Source organism: Vicia villosa, linkage group LG2 (genome assembly GCF_029867415.1).
Source record: "Vicia villosa cultivar HV-30 ecotype Madison, WI linkage group LG2, Vvil1.0, whole genome shotgun sequence".
Taxonomy (NCBI): domain Eukaryota; kingdom Viridiplantae; phylum Streptophyta; class Magnoliopsida; order Fabales; family Fabaceae; genus Vicia; species Vicia villosa.
In genome coordinates, this window is record NC_081181.1 from 153646748 (window position 1) to 153659041 (window position 12294).

The window sequence follows — 12294 nt, forward strand, 5'->3', positions numbered from 1 at the left end:
CAGCTGGCTAAGGCTAGGACAGATTTAGAGGAGGCTCAAAATGACTTGAATTTGGACAGGTTTAGCAGGCAGAAAATTGAGAAGGTAAAGAGTTGTACTGAGGCTGTTCTCAATTTAAGCATTTTGGAAGAACAAACTCTAAGGCAACACACCAAGTTGAAATGGCTTCATGAGGGAGATGGAAACAATGTGTTTTTCCATGCTACCCTGAAAGCGAAGCATAACCAGACCACTATCCATCAACTGCATACAGCGGATGGTAGAATTATTACTGATCAAGGAGACATTGAAGCTGAGGTTCTTAGTTTTTATAATAACTTGATGGGAAGTGCAGCAAAGAAGCTAAAAGGTGTTAACATTGTGGCTTTGAGGAATGGAGCCCAAATTACTCGAGAACAACAAATATCCTTAATTTCCCAAATCAGTGAGAAGGAAATTACTAATGCCCTATGGAGTATTGATGATATTACTGCCCCCGGGATAGATGGATTTGGTGCGAAATTTTATAAATCTGTCTGGCCAATCGTTAAAGAGGATGTGAGCAGAGCGGTACATGAATTTTTTGATAAGGAATACTTGTACTATCCCATCAACACCTCTTTAGTGACTCTCATTCCAAAGACTACGGTTGCTAGTTCTATCAAGGAATATAGGCCTATATCCTGTTGCACTGTGTTTTATAAAATTATCTCTAAAATCTTTACTTGCAGGCTAGGGAAGGTGCTGACTCACATCATTGATAGGAATCAGGCTGCTTTTGTTCCAGGGCAGGTGATTCAAGACCATATTTTGCTAGCATATGAGCTCCTAAAGGGTTATGCTACGAAAGGCGGTGTTCCTAGATGTATGATCCAAATGGATATTCAAAAAGCGTATGATACAGTCGATTGGCAAGCTCTAGAAACAGTCCTAAAAGAGTTAAATTTTCCACACAAATTTATCAGATGGACTATGCTAACAGTCACTACGGTTGCGTACAGGTTCAGAGTCAATGGTCATCACACTAGCTTGCTTAAAGCCAAAAGAGGTCTGAGACAAGGGGACCCCCTCTCCCCGCTCCTCTTTGTAATCATTATGGAATATTTGAGTAGACTGCTCCAAAGGCTTAAAAGAAATCCTGAGTTCAAGTTTCATTCTAGATGTGAAAAACTTGGTATTTTTAATCTGAGCTTTGCTGATGATTTGTTGATTTTTACCAGAGGCGATACGAAATCTGTGGCTATTGCAATGTAGGCTTTTGAGGAGTTCTCCCAATCTACTGGCCTTGTGGTGAATCCAGCCAAATGTCAGGTTTACTTTGGCAGCGTGGACGACGAGACTAGACTTGCTATTCAGAATCTCACCAAGTTCCAAGAAGGCAGTCTTCCCTTCAGGTATCTTGGTATTCCCCTTACTAGCAGGAAATTATCCATTACTCACTGCCATATTTTAGTGGATAAACTAGTAGCTCGTATTAGACATTGGAGTTCCAAACTCCTAAGTTTTGCTGGAAGGTTACAACTGATTAAGAGCATTCTGTATGCAACTACCAATTATTGGATGCAATGCCTCCCTCTCCCTAAAAAAATCATACACAAAATTGAGGCATTGTGTCGCACTTTTCTTTGGAGTGGTAGTGATACTATTACAAGGAAGTCACCGGTAGCTTGGCACAAGATTTGCAGACCAAAAAATGGTGGAGGTCTCGGGCTGATCTCGCTGGAAGAGTGGAATAAAACATGCATGATTAAACTTCTTTGGAACCTTAGTGGCAAGAAGGACAGCATGTGGATTCGGTGGGTAAACTGCTACTACATAAAAAGAGATATCCTTGAGACTGTGCCTATCAAAACCAATTGTTCCTGGATATTGAAAAACATTCTAAAACACAGGCAGCATCTAACCCAATTACAGTTGTGGCAGGTTACAAATTTCCAATCAAAACAGGTGTACTTGAGCATGCTAGGTGACCAACAAAATGTCGAGTGGTACAAGCTGATGTGCAACAATTATGCGAGACCGCGTGCATTATTTATTACCTGGATGGCCTGCCATAACAGTTTGGCTACCAAAGATCGATTGAAACGGTTTAATATGATTAATGAGGACATATGTTGTTTCTGTCGCAATCCAGAAACATTAAACCACCTCCTTTTTGAATGCCCTATTATGAATAAAATTTGGAGCAAAGTGTTACAGTGGCTAGAAGTTCAGCATCCCCCAAAAAACTGGACTGAGGAACTGCAGTGGGTCACTAGCAGATGTAAAGGCAAAGGATGGCGGGCCCGCCTTCTCAAATGTGCCTTTGCTGAATCCGTATATGAGTGTTGGATTCATAGAAACAAGATTTGTTTTAATACTACACCTCACAATGTGGACATAAGAGATAGAATCATAGAGATTATTGTTAATAGAGTTTGGACTAAGCCAAAACTAAGACATCACATAGCTAATTTGGTGATGCCTTGAGTGGTTTAGATAGTTTTGCTTGCTGGCTGGATCTTTGATCGCCTTGGTTGTAATCGTTTTTTGGATCAATGAATATAATTTGTTTCAAAAATAATAATAATAATAATAATAATAATAATAATACTTATAATAATAATAGCAATAATAATAATAGCAATAATAATAATAATAGCAATAATAATAATAATAATAATAGCAATAATAATAATAGCAATAATAATAATAATAATAGCAACAATAATAATAATAGCAATAATAATAATAATAGCAATAATAATAATAATAGCAATAATAATAATAATAATAGCAATAATAATAGCAATAATAATAATAATAATAGCAATAATAATAATAATAATAATAATAATAGCAATAATAATAATAATAGCAATAATAATAATAATAATAATAATAATAATAATAATAATAACAATAATAATAATAATAGCAATAATAATAATAATAGCAATAATAATAATAATAATAATAATAATAATAATAGCAATAATAATAATAATAGCAATAATAATAATAATAATAATAATAATAATAATATCAATAATAATAATAATAATAATAATAATAATAATAGCAATAATAATAATAATAATAATAATAGCAATAATAATAATAATAATAATAGCAATAATAATAATAATAATAGCAATAATAATAATAATAATAATAATAATAGCAATAATAATAATAATAATAGCAATAATAATAATAATAGCAAATTCTAATAAACACATTATTTTCCTAAAATCTATCCTTGTCTTAAAATTACATAAATTCGTTAAATCAATATTGATTTTTTTTGACAAATTAAATCTATATTTGATTAAGTAGTACTATTGGTGGTGGTTAAATCAGACAATGAATCAAATCAACTCGAACATAGTTCGAAATTCAATTTGACAACTAAATCGTTAAACTAGATTTATGAACCAAATGAATTGAATATGAACTAAAAATTAAGTTCGTTAAATAAATAAGTTGAACTTAAACTATGTATAATTCAAATTGATATAATTTGTGCGTTGAGAAGGTTTTAGTCAGCAGATTTGAGACACCCATTGCTCTCATGAACATTCCCAAAACTAATATATGTACAAATTAGATTGTTTAGCAAAAGGCAATCCATTTTAATCATCTTTTTTGTTACTTTTAAATATTAGTATCACTTTGTGACAGAAGAAAGAGTTGTAATAAATAATTAAAAATGTTAAAGGAAAGAAACTAAGCCACATTTTTATGGTAAAAAAATATTGCACTTCCGGTTTCTTTTAGAGAAAGTTGAGATTGAAACTCAGTATTGGTAAAGTATTTATGTTTTGGATTTTGCATAGAGGGATCTTAAACTCTCCCATGGTCATATGCTAGCATAGAGGGATTTTGAGAAGACCAGCAAGGCTCCTTTTGAGAAGACGAGCAAGGCTCCCATGGTTACATGCTAGCATAAGAAGCTCCAGCAGGAACCAGCCAAGGCTCCAGTTGTTCAAGCTAACAAAAGCCAGGCCGCAAAAGAAAAACAAGATCTAACCTAAGCTCCAATTGATCAAGCTAGCAAAACACTAAAATAAATACACTTCATTATGTGTTTGTTTTATAACTAATGCACTCATTATTCGTAAATTAATGAGCAGAACACAATAAAATTAGCATTGCTATAGCTTACAGAAATTGTACTTACCAGCTACAAAATCGGTGCCACAAATGAAATAAATAAAAGAATGTGATAACTATGCATCTTAAAACAAAATTGGAGACTGTCTTGAATACTATGCATCTTAAAACAAAATTGGAGACTGTCTTGAATACTTCTACCTTAATTAAATTTCTAAGTCCTGTACATGCCAGAATGTTGAAGAGTCTTGTAGTACTCAAATATCGTTGGGGAGTTTTTAACCTGTTCCCAAATCTTGGCTGAATTTTTCAACCATTCACGCTCAGACACGGGTCTCCTGAATGATGGCGACTTCATGGATAAAATCTGAAAAACATGTAACCATATCACAATGAGTCCTAAACTTTGTTGATTATTAAAACTAACAGATCAATTGTGTGTGAGCACGCGTGTGAGCATGTGTCAGAGCACGCATGTGTGTGTGTGCGCGTGGAGAGAAAAGCGACCTGATCCCTTAATTTCCATAGTGCAGATATGTAACTCTCGTTCTGAGCTCTTGGATTTTCCTCTTTTTTCTTTAATGGGATTGTAAACAACTTTGGTGTGTCAGAATCAGAGTGAGTGACTTGAACCATAGAAGATGAAAGATGCTCGCTGGGTTTGTTTCTAGCATTTTCTTTAATAAAAGAGGTTGGCTTGAGATACTGCTTGAGTGCCTTCTTCAGCTGCAAACTATTTTTAGGAGTCAACTCTTGATCTTGTAACCTGAACAAGTAAAAAAAGGTACAAAAATAAGTACTTCATCATACAGATTATTTCAGTTGGAGAGAAAGAAGTGGATACAAGGCTGAACTGTGATAAAAATACAACAAGATTGCAAACTTTTATATTGAGTTCAACTAAATGTCATGGAAACACCAAAGATAAACATTATAACGCACAGAAGTTCATTCTAGGGATTCTCAGTCTGAAGAAAGCATCCATTATGTACAATTAGACTAATGCTTAGTATCGAGTGGCTTTATATTTGGGTCATTTTGCAATTAAACTTCTTTTACTAATAGTCAGTACTACACCTCATCATTGAAAATCTTCCGTAAATTTCAGTGCTCGACTATCTTATATATATTTAATTAGTTCTCAAGAATTTCCCTTTGTTTATATAAATAACTAATCACAAGATCCAAACAGTTTGGTGAAATTTCGATGCAACTTAGAATTTATCTTGGATTATTACAATAATTACAGCATTTGATACAATAAAACAGATATGTTAAGGTGAAAAGAAATTTCTTACTTGGTATGTACAAAAACAGGAGTAGCCATGTATTGACACTCAGAAACTTTGTTATCCTTATCATGCCCTGAGTTAGAGTTCTGCGAAAGGGATGAACCCATCATGGATGGGTCTGAAATGCCATGCTTCAACAAGTCAACCTACACAACACAGTCGGTCCTTTTTAATACATCTATAGGGTTAACACCATAATTCTCCTTTTACTAATAAAAAAAAAGGTTTATCACCATAAATTGAGCAATACAGATACTGAACACAGTAGAAGCATATGCAAAAAATATCACAGAAAAAACTATGACCAAAGCACATACCGTAGACATCAAATGCCACAAGCTATCATCATCAACTCCCTCCGATACCACCAGCAGAATATGACATATGGATGCTAGAAAAACAGCAAGCTAAAACGACACTTTGCAGCATCCGCACACAACAAAATGCATCAGCCACGGCAAAAATTTGCAAAAATGCTAGAAAAAATTTATACACAAAATTATGGAGTATTTTTTATTGAAAACATATCTCTGCTCGAGAGTCGCTATTTACCTGAATACCCATAAGTTCATGAGCCAATTCAGCCGACAAAGATTCTCTACTCAGCACAGAAATTGTCGAAGAACCGTCCGGTCTCATCATCTCGGTTAAAACAGAAGCACTAAATACAGGCTACAAATAAAATAGTTCTATAAGTGCACAAATAGAAATGATTTGAAGAATGAAGTTTAATTATTTATTGTGAGAATGAGAACCTGAGTGTCGAGAAGAATAATGCGTTCAGAAGATATCCTTGGTTCAATGCCAACAGAACAATGTCTTGCCATAACTCTAATCTCTTCAGATTGTATGGTAAAAGGAGGTAGCATCCCTGTAGAATCATAAGATAATATCAATCAAAAATCAAAGTTTTAAACTCTAAAGAACGACACACTGCACGACACTAAACATGATCACAAGTGTGGTTCTAAAAAGAAATTAAAACTATTATTACCAGGAGAGCTTGAATCAAAACCATATAGTTGATTCATAATAGTAGATTTTCCAACACCTGGTGATCCAATAACTCCAATGACAGTGAAATCAGTATTCTCAGTCAAAAACTGCACCGTTTCAAAAATACAATTGAAATTACATATTTCATTGTTGAAATTTAAAGCAATTGGAGCGAAAACAATTGATAGTAGAAGTGAAGGGGGAGTGTTACTTACGGGGAGGAAGCGATCGAAGTGGAAATCCCATGAATCGGAGAGAAGGTTGAGGGATGCGACGGAAGGAAGACGGGAACGGAGTTGAGTAGAATCTTCTTCGGCGGTGGCGCCACGGCCGAATTTACCGGCGGAGGGAGTTCCGGTGACGAGGCCTGGCTTTGCTAGAAGAATCTTTGGAGAAGGAGAGGGTTCGTGGCTCGACATGGTTTCGCTGTTTGTTTGTTGAGTTGCAATTGGAAGAATGGAAAGAAGGGTTCACTAGGCTTTGCCAAAACCCTGCTAAACAAAACCAATATCTAAATTAGACTATGGCCTCTCATTAATTTTAGGTTTGAGTTTAACTTTTTCAAAATTCTTATCGATTAATTAGGCTACTTAAACAAAACTATACATAAATAAAAAAAAGAGTTTAAAGGTAGTGCACTGATCGTGTAAATAAATTTTACACATACATCCAATCAAAATTTTTACACTTGTCATGTCATATCCCTTTTTCTCATAAAAAAAAATTCAAATGATTTTTAAAATAGAGTAATAGTAAATTAAATAGAGAAGATTTAATTAGTTATAAAGTCCTTAATTTAATTTATAATTTTACATTACTCATTTAACTGATAATATTATATATTAACTAGTAGTTAGACTCGTGCAAGGCACGTGTTAAATATTTTTTAAGTAAATAAAATATTCGAAAAACACTCATAATTTAAATTTATTATTTATTATAAATTTATTCAACTGATATAAAATTTATAGTTAACAAATATTTAGAAAATTATATTATATTAGAAATTTTAATGCATTATCTTTTAAATAGAAATTCAAGTTTTAAAACATACAAAGACTATAGTAAATTAGTAAGATAGGGTTTTAATAATTAGTACAGTAAATATTTTATTCTCTTATAATATTTGATTATTATAATTGGAATAAAAGCTCATATAATTTTGAAAATTAAATAAAGATATTATCATCATATATTAAATAAATGATGTGTTTTAAAAATATTCATAATGAATGTGAGAATGTATTTAATTTAATTTTTTATTTTTTAATTAAAAAATATTTCAAAAGTATTAAGAATAAATAATACAATGGTTCAACTTCAAATAATACTGTGATTACAAATTCGATATAACTCATCCTTCCCCGCCTAAATAACAAAACTTTAAATTTAATAAATAAATGTGACAATTTTATATTTTAAAAAGTAAATAAAATCCAAATATCTAAGATAGTCTCATGCTCTTCATCATAAAAAGGTGGGAAAACAAAAATTTTAAGCTTTATTTTCACATGTCTAACTTATTAGCATGGGAAATGAGTCCAGTCATCCTATGATAAATATAGTAAGATTACCTAAAATAGAAATTTTAAAATAGTAACGTGTCTAAAATATTAACACTTGACAAACTTGCCCAAATTCTCATTTTGCTTTATTATATTGTATGATTTTAATTTTCCATATATTATCTTAAAAAATATTTTATCTTAAGTTAAAAACAATTTCAAAATAAAAATATTACTAACATAAATAATTAAAAAAAAATACATTTTTCTTGTGTTTGAATTCATATATTATTTTAAATATTTTTATTATTATTTTTTTCAATTGTACAAAAAAAAATGTAATAACCCGTAGGTTCGCACGAATTATGATCTAGAAAAATGTTTAACCAAAAAAATTTATTATTTAAAAAAATATTTTTTATTTATTTACATTTAGAGCATAAATATAATTTGTCCATATATACATATATTTGGATCAACCGTATATTTTCTCGTATGTAACATAATAAATACATTTTGCTCGTGTTTGGATTCATACATTATTTAAAATATTTTTATTTTTATTTTCTTTAATTTATACAAAAAAAATAAAATAACTTGTTGGTTCGCACGAATTCTAGTAAGGATACTTGTGCGTTCGTATGGATACTGGTGTGTTACGCGCTTATGTTTCTAAAATGTAATAAGAATAAAAAAAGACAAAATTATTTAACCAAGAAAGTTTATTATTTTTAAAAGAAAACATATTTTTATTTATATTTGGAGCATAAATATAGTTTTTCCATTTATACAAATATTTGGATCAACCGTATATTTACCAATATGTAAATATTAAATTTGTTTTGACATTATTTATAAAAATATTTATGCAATCAGTTAGTTTTATAAATATCAACTAATAACATAATATTTTAAAATATTATATTAATTATATAATTAAATATTAATAACATAAATAAATATGTTTTGTCCGTATTCGAATTCATATATTTTTTAAAATATATTTACTTTTATTTTCTTTAATTGCACAATAATTGCAATAACCCGTGGGTTCGAATAGATTTTGGTATGAATACACATGCGATCGTACGAATTCTGGTGAATTATGCGCAAACATTTCTAATATGTAATGAAAATAAAATATGTTTTCAATCTCCTAAAATATTAGAACTTTTATTTTTAATCCACATAAAATTATAAACTAAACATATAATAAATTTTTATTAATGATATATCATAAAAAAATGTCATTAAAAATATGCAACATAAAATTTATTATTCAATGATTATCTATCTAATTAAATTAAAACTCTATGATTAGTGCATAAAAGCAAAAAATAAATTTCTTCCTATTTATCATAAATAATTATCTATCTTTTTAAATTCAACTTTGTCATTAATGTCATATTAATATAAAAATTAATATAAAACTTCTTATTTTGAATTCATACAATACAAGTAAAAATTAAAATAACAATAAACTCTATTTGTCGTATTTTGTTAACGAATATCTAAGTAAAAAATTTAAACTCCATTATTTGTTTATCATTTATAATAAATAATTATTTATAATCTAAGTTTTTACTGTAATTAATTTCTAATTCTAACTCTACATTAGTGTATATTAAAAAAGTTGTTTACTATTTAGTGTCAAAGATTATATATCAGTAAAGTTCTAACTAAATCAAAACATGCCAAATAATTTTTTTTTATCATTTCAAATGTCATATCTAAATAGATAAATCGATCATGCTCATAAATAAATAAATCTACCTGTTGTGTTCTTACATATTATTATTCAATCTCGTGCAAGTATTTTACCTTACATTAGTAATTTAAACATGAAAGTCATAAAAAAATTTTATAATAGGTGAATTTATATATTTATGAGAATTAAAAATTCCAAATAAAAATATAGATAAATTGTACATAAAAAACATAAAATTACATCAACAACATTAGTAAGTTTTACATCAATTCCATCCACCGGGCAGAAAACATAAAAACAAATATTAACAAAACTTTAATAATAAATGAATCCACAAACACAACCACATCATCAGCTTTTGAGTTCTTTACAACCCCATCTATGACTCTTCAGATGCATTTAAATAAAATTATAAAAAAGCATAACACATATTAACCAAATAGAATGAATATAGTACAGGAAGACTACATATATTGTAAAAAATAGATAAATCATTATAACAAATACATGGTGTATTTACCCACATGTCAACTCTTAATTCAGATGTGCATTTATGTCTAATTGAATAGCATACATAATTAAAAAAAAATTGGAAAATCATCAAAAGTCAGAACCATGGCCATTCATCTCTTCCTTTCTCTTAAGATCCACTCTAGAAAAGCAACAAATAAATGCAACATAAAGAGCCTTCTCATATCTAATTACTGCAGAAGACGCATGGTGACTGATACAAAAATAATCTAACACGACAGTTGATGTATGTAGCATCAAAAAGGTTTGTTGAAGTCGGTTCATACCCCCGATTCGAGCAAATAACTCCATAGAAGTACCAATAAATAACCATCAACAACCCTGCTAACCAACAATAATAACGATCGAACCGCCTAGCCTCGCAGATACAAAATTAAAGCAAGTATTTCCAACACTAGAATCCATCGCCAAAAATTGCATTCATGAAAGCCAAGGCCGTCTCAAGTTTCTGGAGGCCCTGTGTAGATTAGCCATAATTTAACCATAACAAACTAATCGAGGCCCTATGTACTCCCCATTTAACCTACTAGATATTTTATGAGGCCCTGTTCAGCTATCGTTTAACCTTAGAAAATGTGAGGCCCTGTGCGGTAGCCCGTTTTGCACGCCCTCAAAGACGGCCCTGATGAAAGCAAATATATCGTTATTTTAAATGAATCTAAAAACGGTGCTTCCTACACCCTGCACTAAAAAAAAATAAAAACACGAGTTAGCAAAGTGACGGCGAAATTGGAAATCAGGGACAATATTGAAATTGAAACTAAAAGAAGAGAAATTAGGGATTGAAAACGACAAATAACTCAGAAACAAAGAGATATTGGAAATAACGAAAAAAGATTAGGGGTTAAGGTTTATCAATTTCATCTCTATAAATTAAAAGAGCAATAAACAAATAAACCATACCTAAACAAAACATTAACATTAGGGATTAGAGAATCTGAGTGTGATAGTAGCCAAAGGATATGCAAAAAGCTTAATGGTGTGATAGCATAAGAGATAGGATTTTATAGGAGATGTGTGATGTTTGAAATCACCATAAACATGCTTATGTTTGTTGGAGAATGAATCGATACATTGCATATGAGCACATGATATGAAAAGTTTAACATTGAAAACAAAAGAAGCAATAAATATCCGTACAAAAAAATAATTAGTAGGGTTAACATTTTTAGTACTTGTTTTACCCCAAAAAATATAACTGACCAATCAGAAAAAAGACTCTACATCTCTCAAGGCAACTATTGAATTGTTCTATAAATTTATTTGGTCATTATAATTAATTAAATATTGAATAATAAAAAATTAATTAAAGATATTAATAAAAACTATTCTATTATATTAATTAAAACTTTCCTTTTATAGCATAAATAAAAATAGCATAATGCATGAGAGACTGACACTTGTCAAACTTGCCCAAATATTCATTTTGCTTTTTTCTATTGTATGATCCCTCAAATATCATTTCATTAGTTAAGGTGGTCCTTTTCATTAAATATTAGAGGAAAAAGATTAATTTGTAATGATGTGGTATGATACCATGACAAAAGTCAAAATAGTGAGTTAGGAACTCAACTAAGGGATTTAATTGAAACATGACTTAATTGAAACATTATAGTTAGTTAAGAGATTAGACAAGAACGTGGATCAAAATGTGATTAAACAAACTAGATCATAATTTCATAACATTTTATTAGAACACAAATTGTTATTTACCATAAAAGAATTTCATAACATTTTAGATTCTGAGGAGTCTTTCGACTAAGAAAAATTTTCAAATTTATCATTCATGAGACCTTCTCATTCGTCTTGGCATCAGTTGAAGTCCCTCTTTGTAGCACGCTTATTCGTCGTGTTCCCTAATCCACAAAGTTTTTCCAATTTTTCATTCATGAGACCCTTTTGATAATTGATGTAGGGTTCGACCCTAGTCAAGAAGTAGTTTAAGTGTCTTACCCATTCTAGCCTTAATTTATCCCAAAAACCTATAGTTTGTCTTCAATCCTTTTTTGAATATCCAACACTTTGTTAAAAGCTAAATTGATATAATTGTTCATAATTTTTGTGGTATTTTACAACTCTTGTCCTAGTTTTCACTAATTTGTCCATAATATTCATGTAAATAAATAACTTCAAAGAAATGTGTGTAAATATTAGGTTTCTTTAATTTTCTTTGCATTTTGTAGGTACT

The 12294-nt window shown here is 30.2% G+C and overlaps 1 protein-coding gene across 1 annotated transcript; it reads right to left on the bottom strand.

The window, feature by feature from the left end:
- Positions 1-4083: 4083 nt before the first annotated feature.
- Positions 4084-6899, bottom strand: LOC131647112 (uncharacterized). Its single transcript, XM_058917023.1, has 8 exons — positions 6578-6899; positions 6361-6469; positions 6122-6237; positions 5919-6038; positions 5684-5773; positions 5373-5512; positions 4582-4840; positions 4084-4441 (listed from the first exon to the last, which is right to left on the bottom strand). The coding sequence occupies exons 1-8, from the start codon at positions 6779-6781 to the stop codon at positions 4289-4291; spliced, it is 1191 nt and encodes a 396-aa protein (XP_058773006.1). The 5' UTR covers positions 6782-6899; the 3' UTR covers positions 4084-4288.
- Positions 6900-12294: the final 5395 nt, after the last annotated feature.

Excerpts from the sequence above, each read along its gene's own strand:
- LOC131647112 (XM_058917023.1), bottom strand. The coding sequence starts at position 6,781 with ATGTCGAGCCACGAACCCTCTCCTTCTCCAAAGATTCTTCTAGCAAAG. Across the intron at positions 5,774-5,918 it reads ATGAACTTATGGGTATTCAG|CTTGCTGTTTTTCTAGCATC; the intron begins GTAAATAGCGAC and ends GTGTCGTTTTAG. Across the intron at positions 5,513-5,683 it reads TGTGGCATTTGATGTCTACG|GTTGACTTGTTGAAGCATGG; the intron begins GTATGTGCTTTG and ends TGTGTTGTGTAG.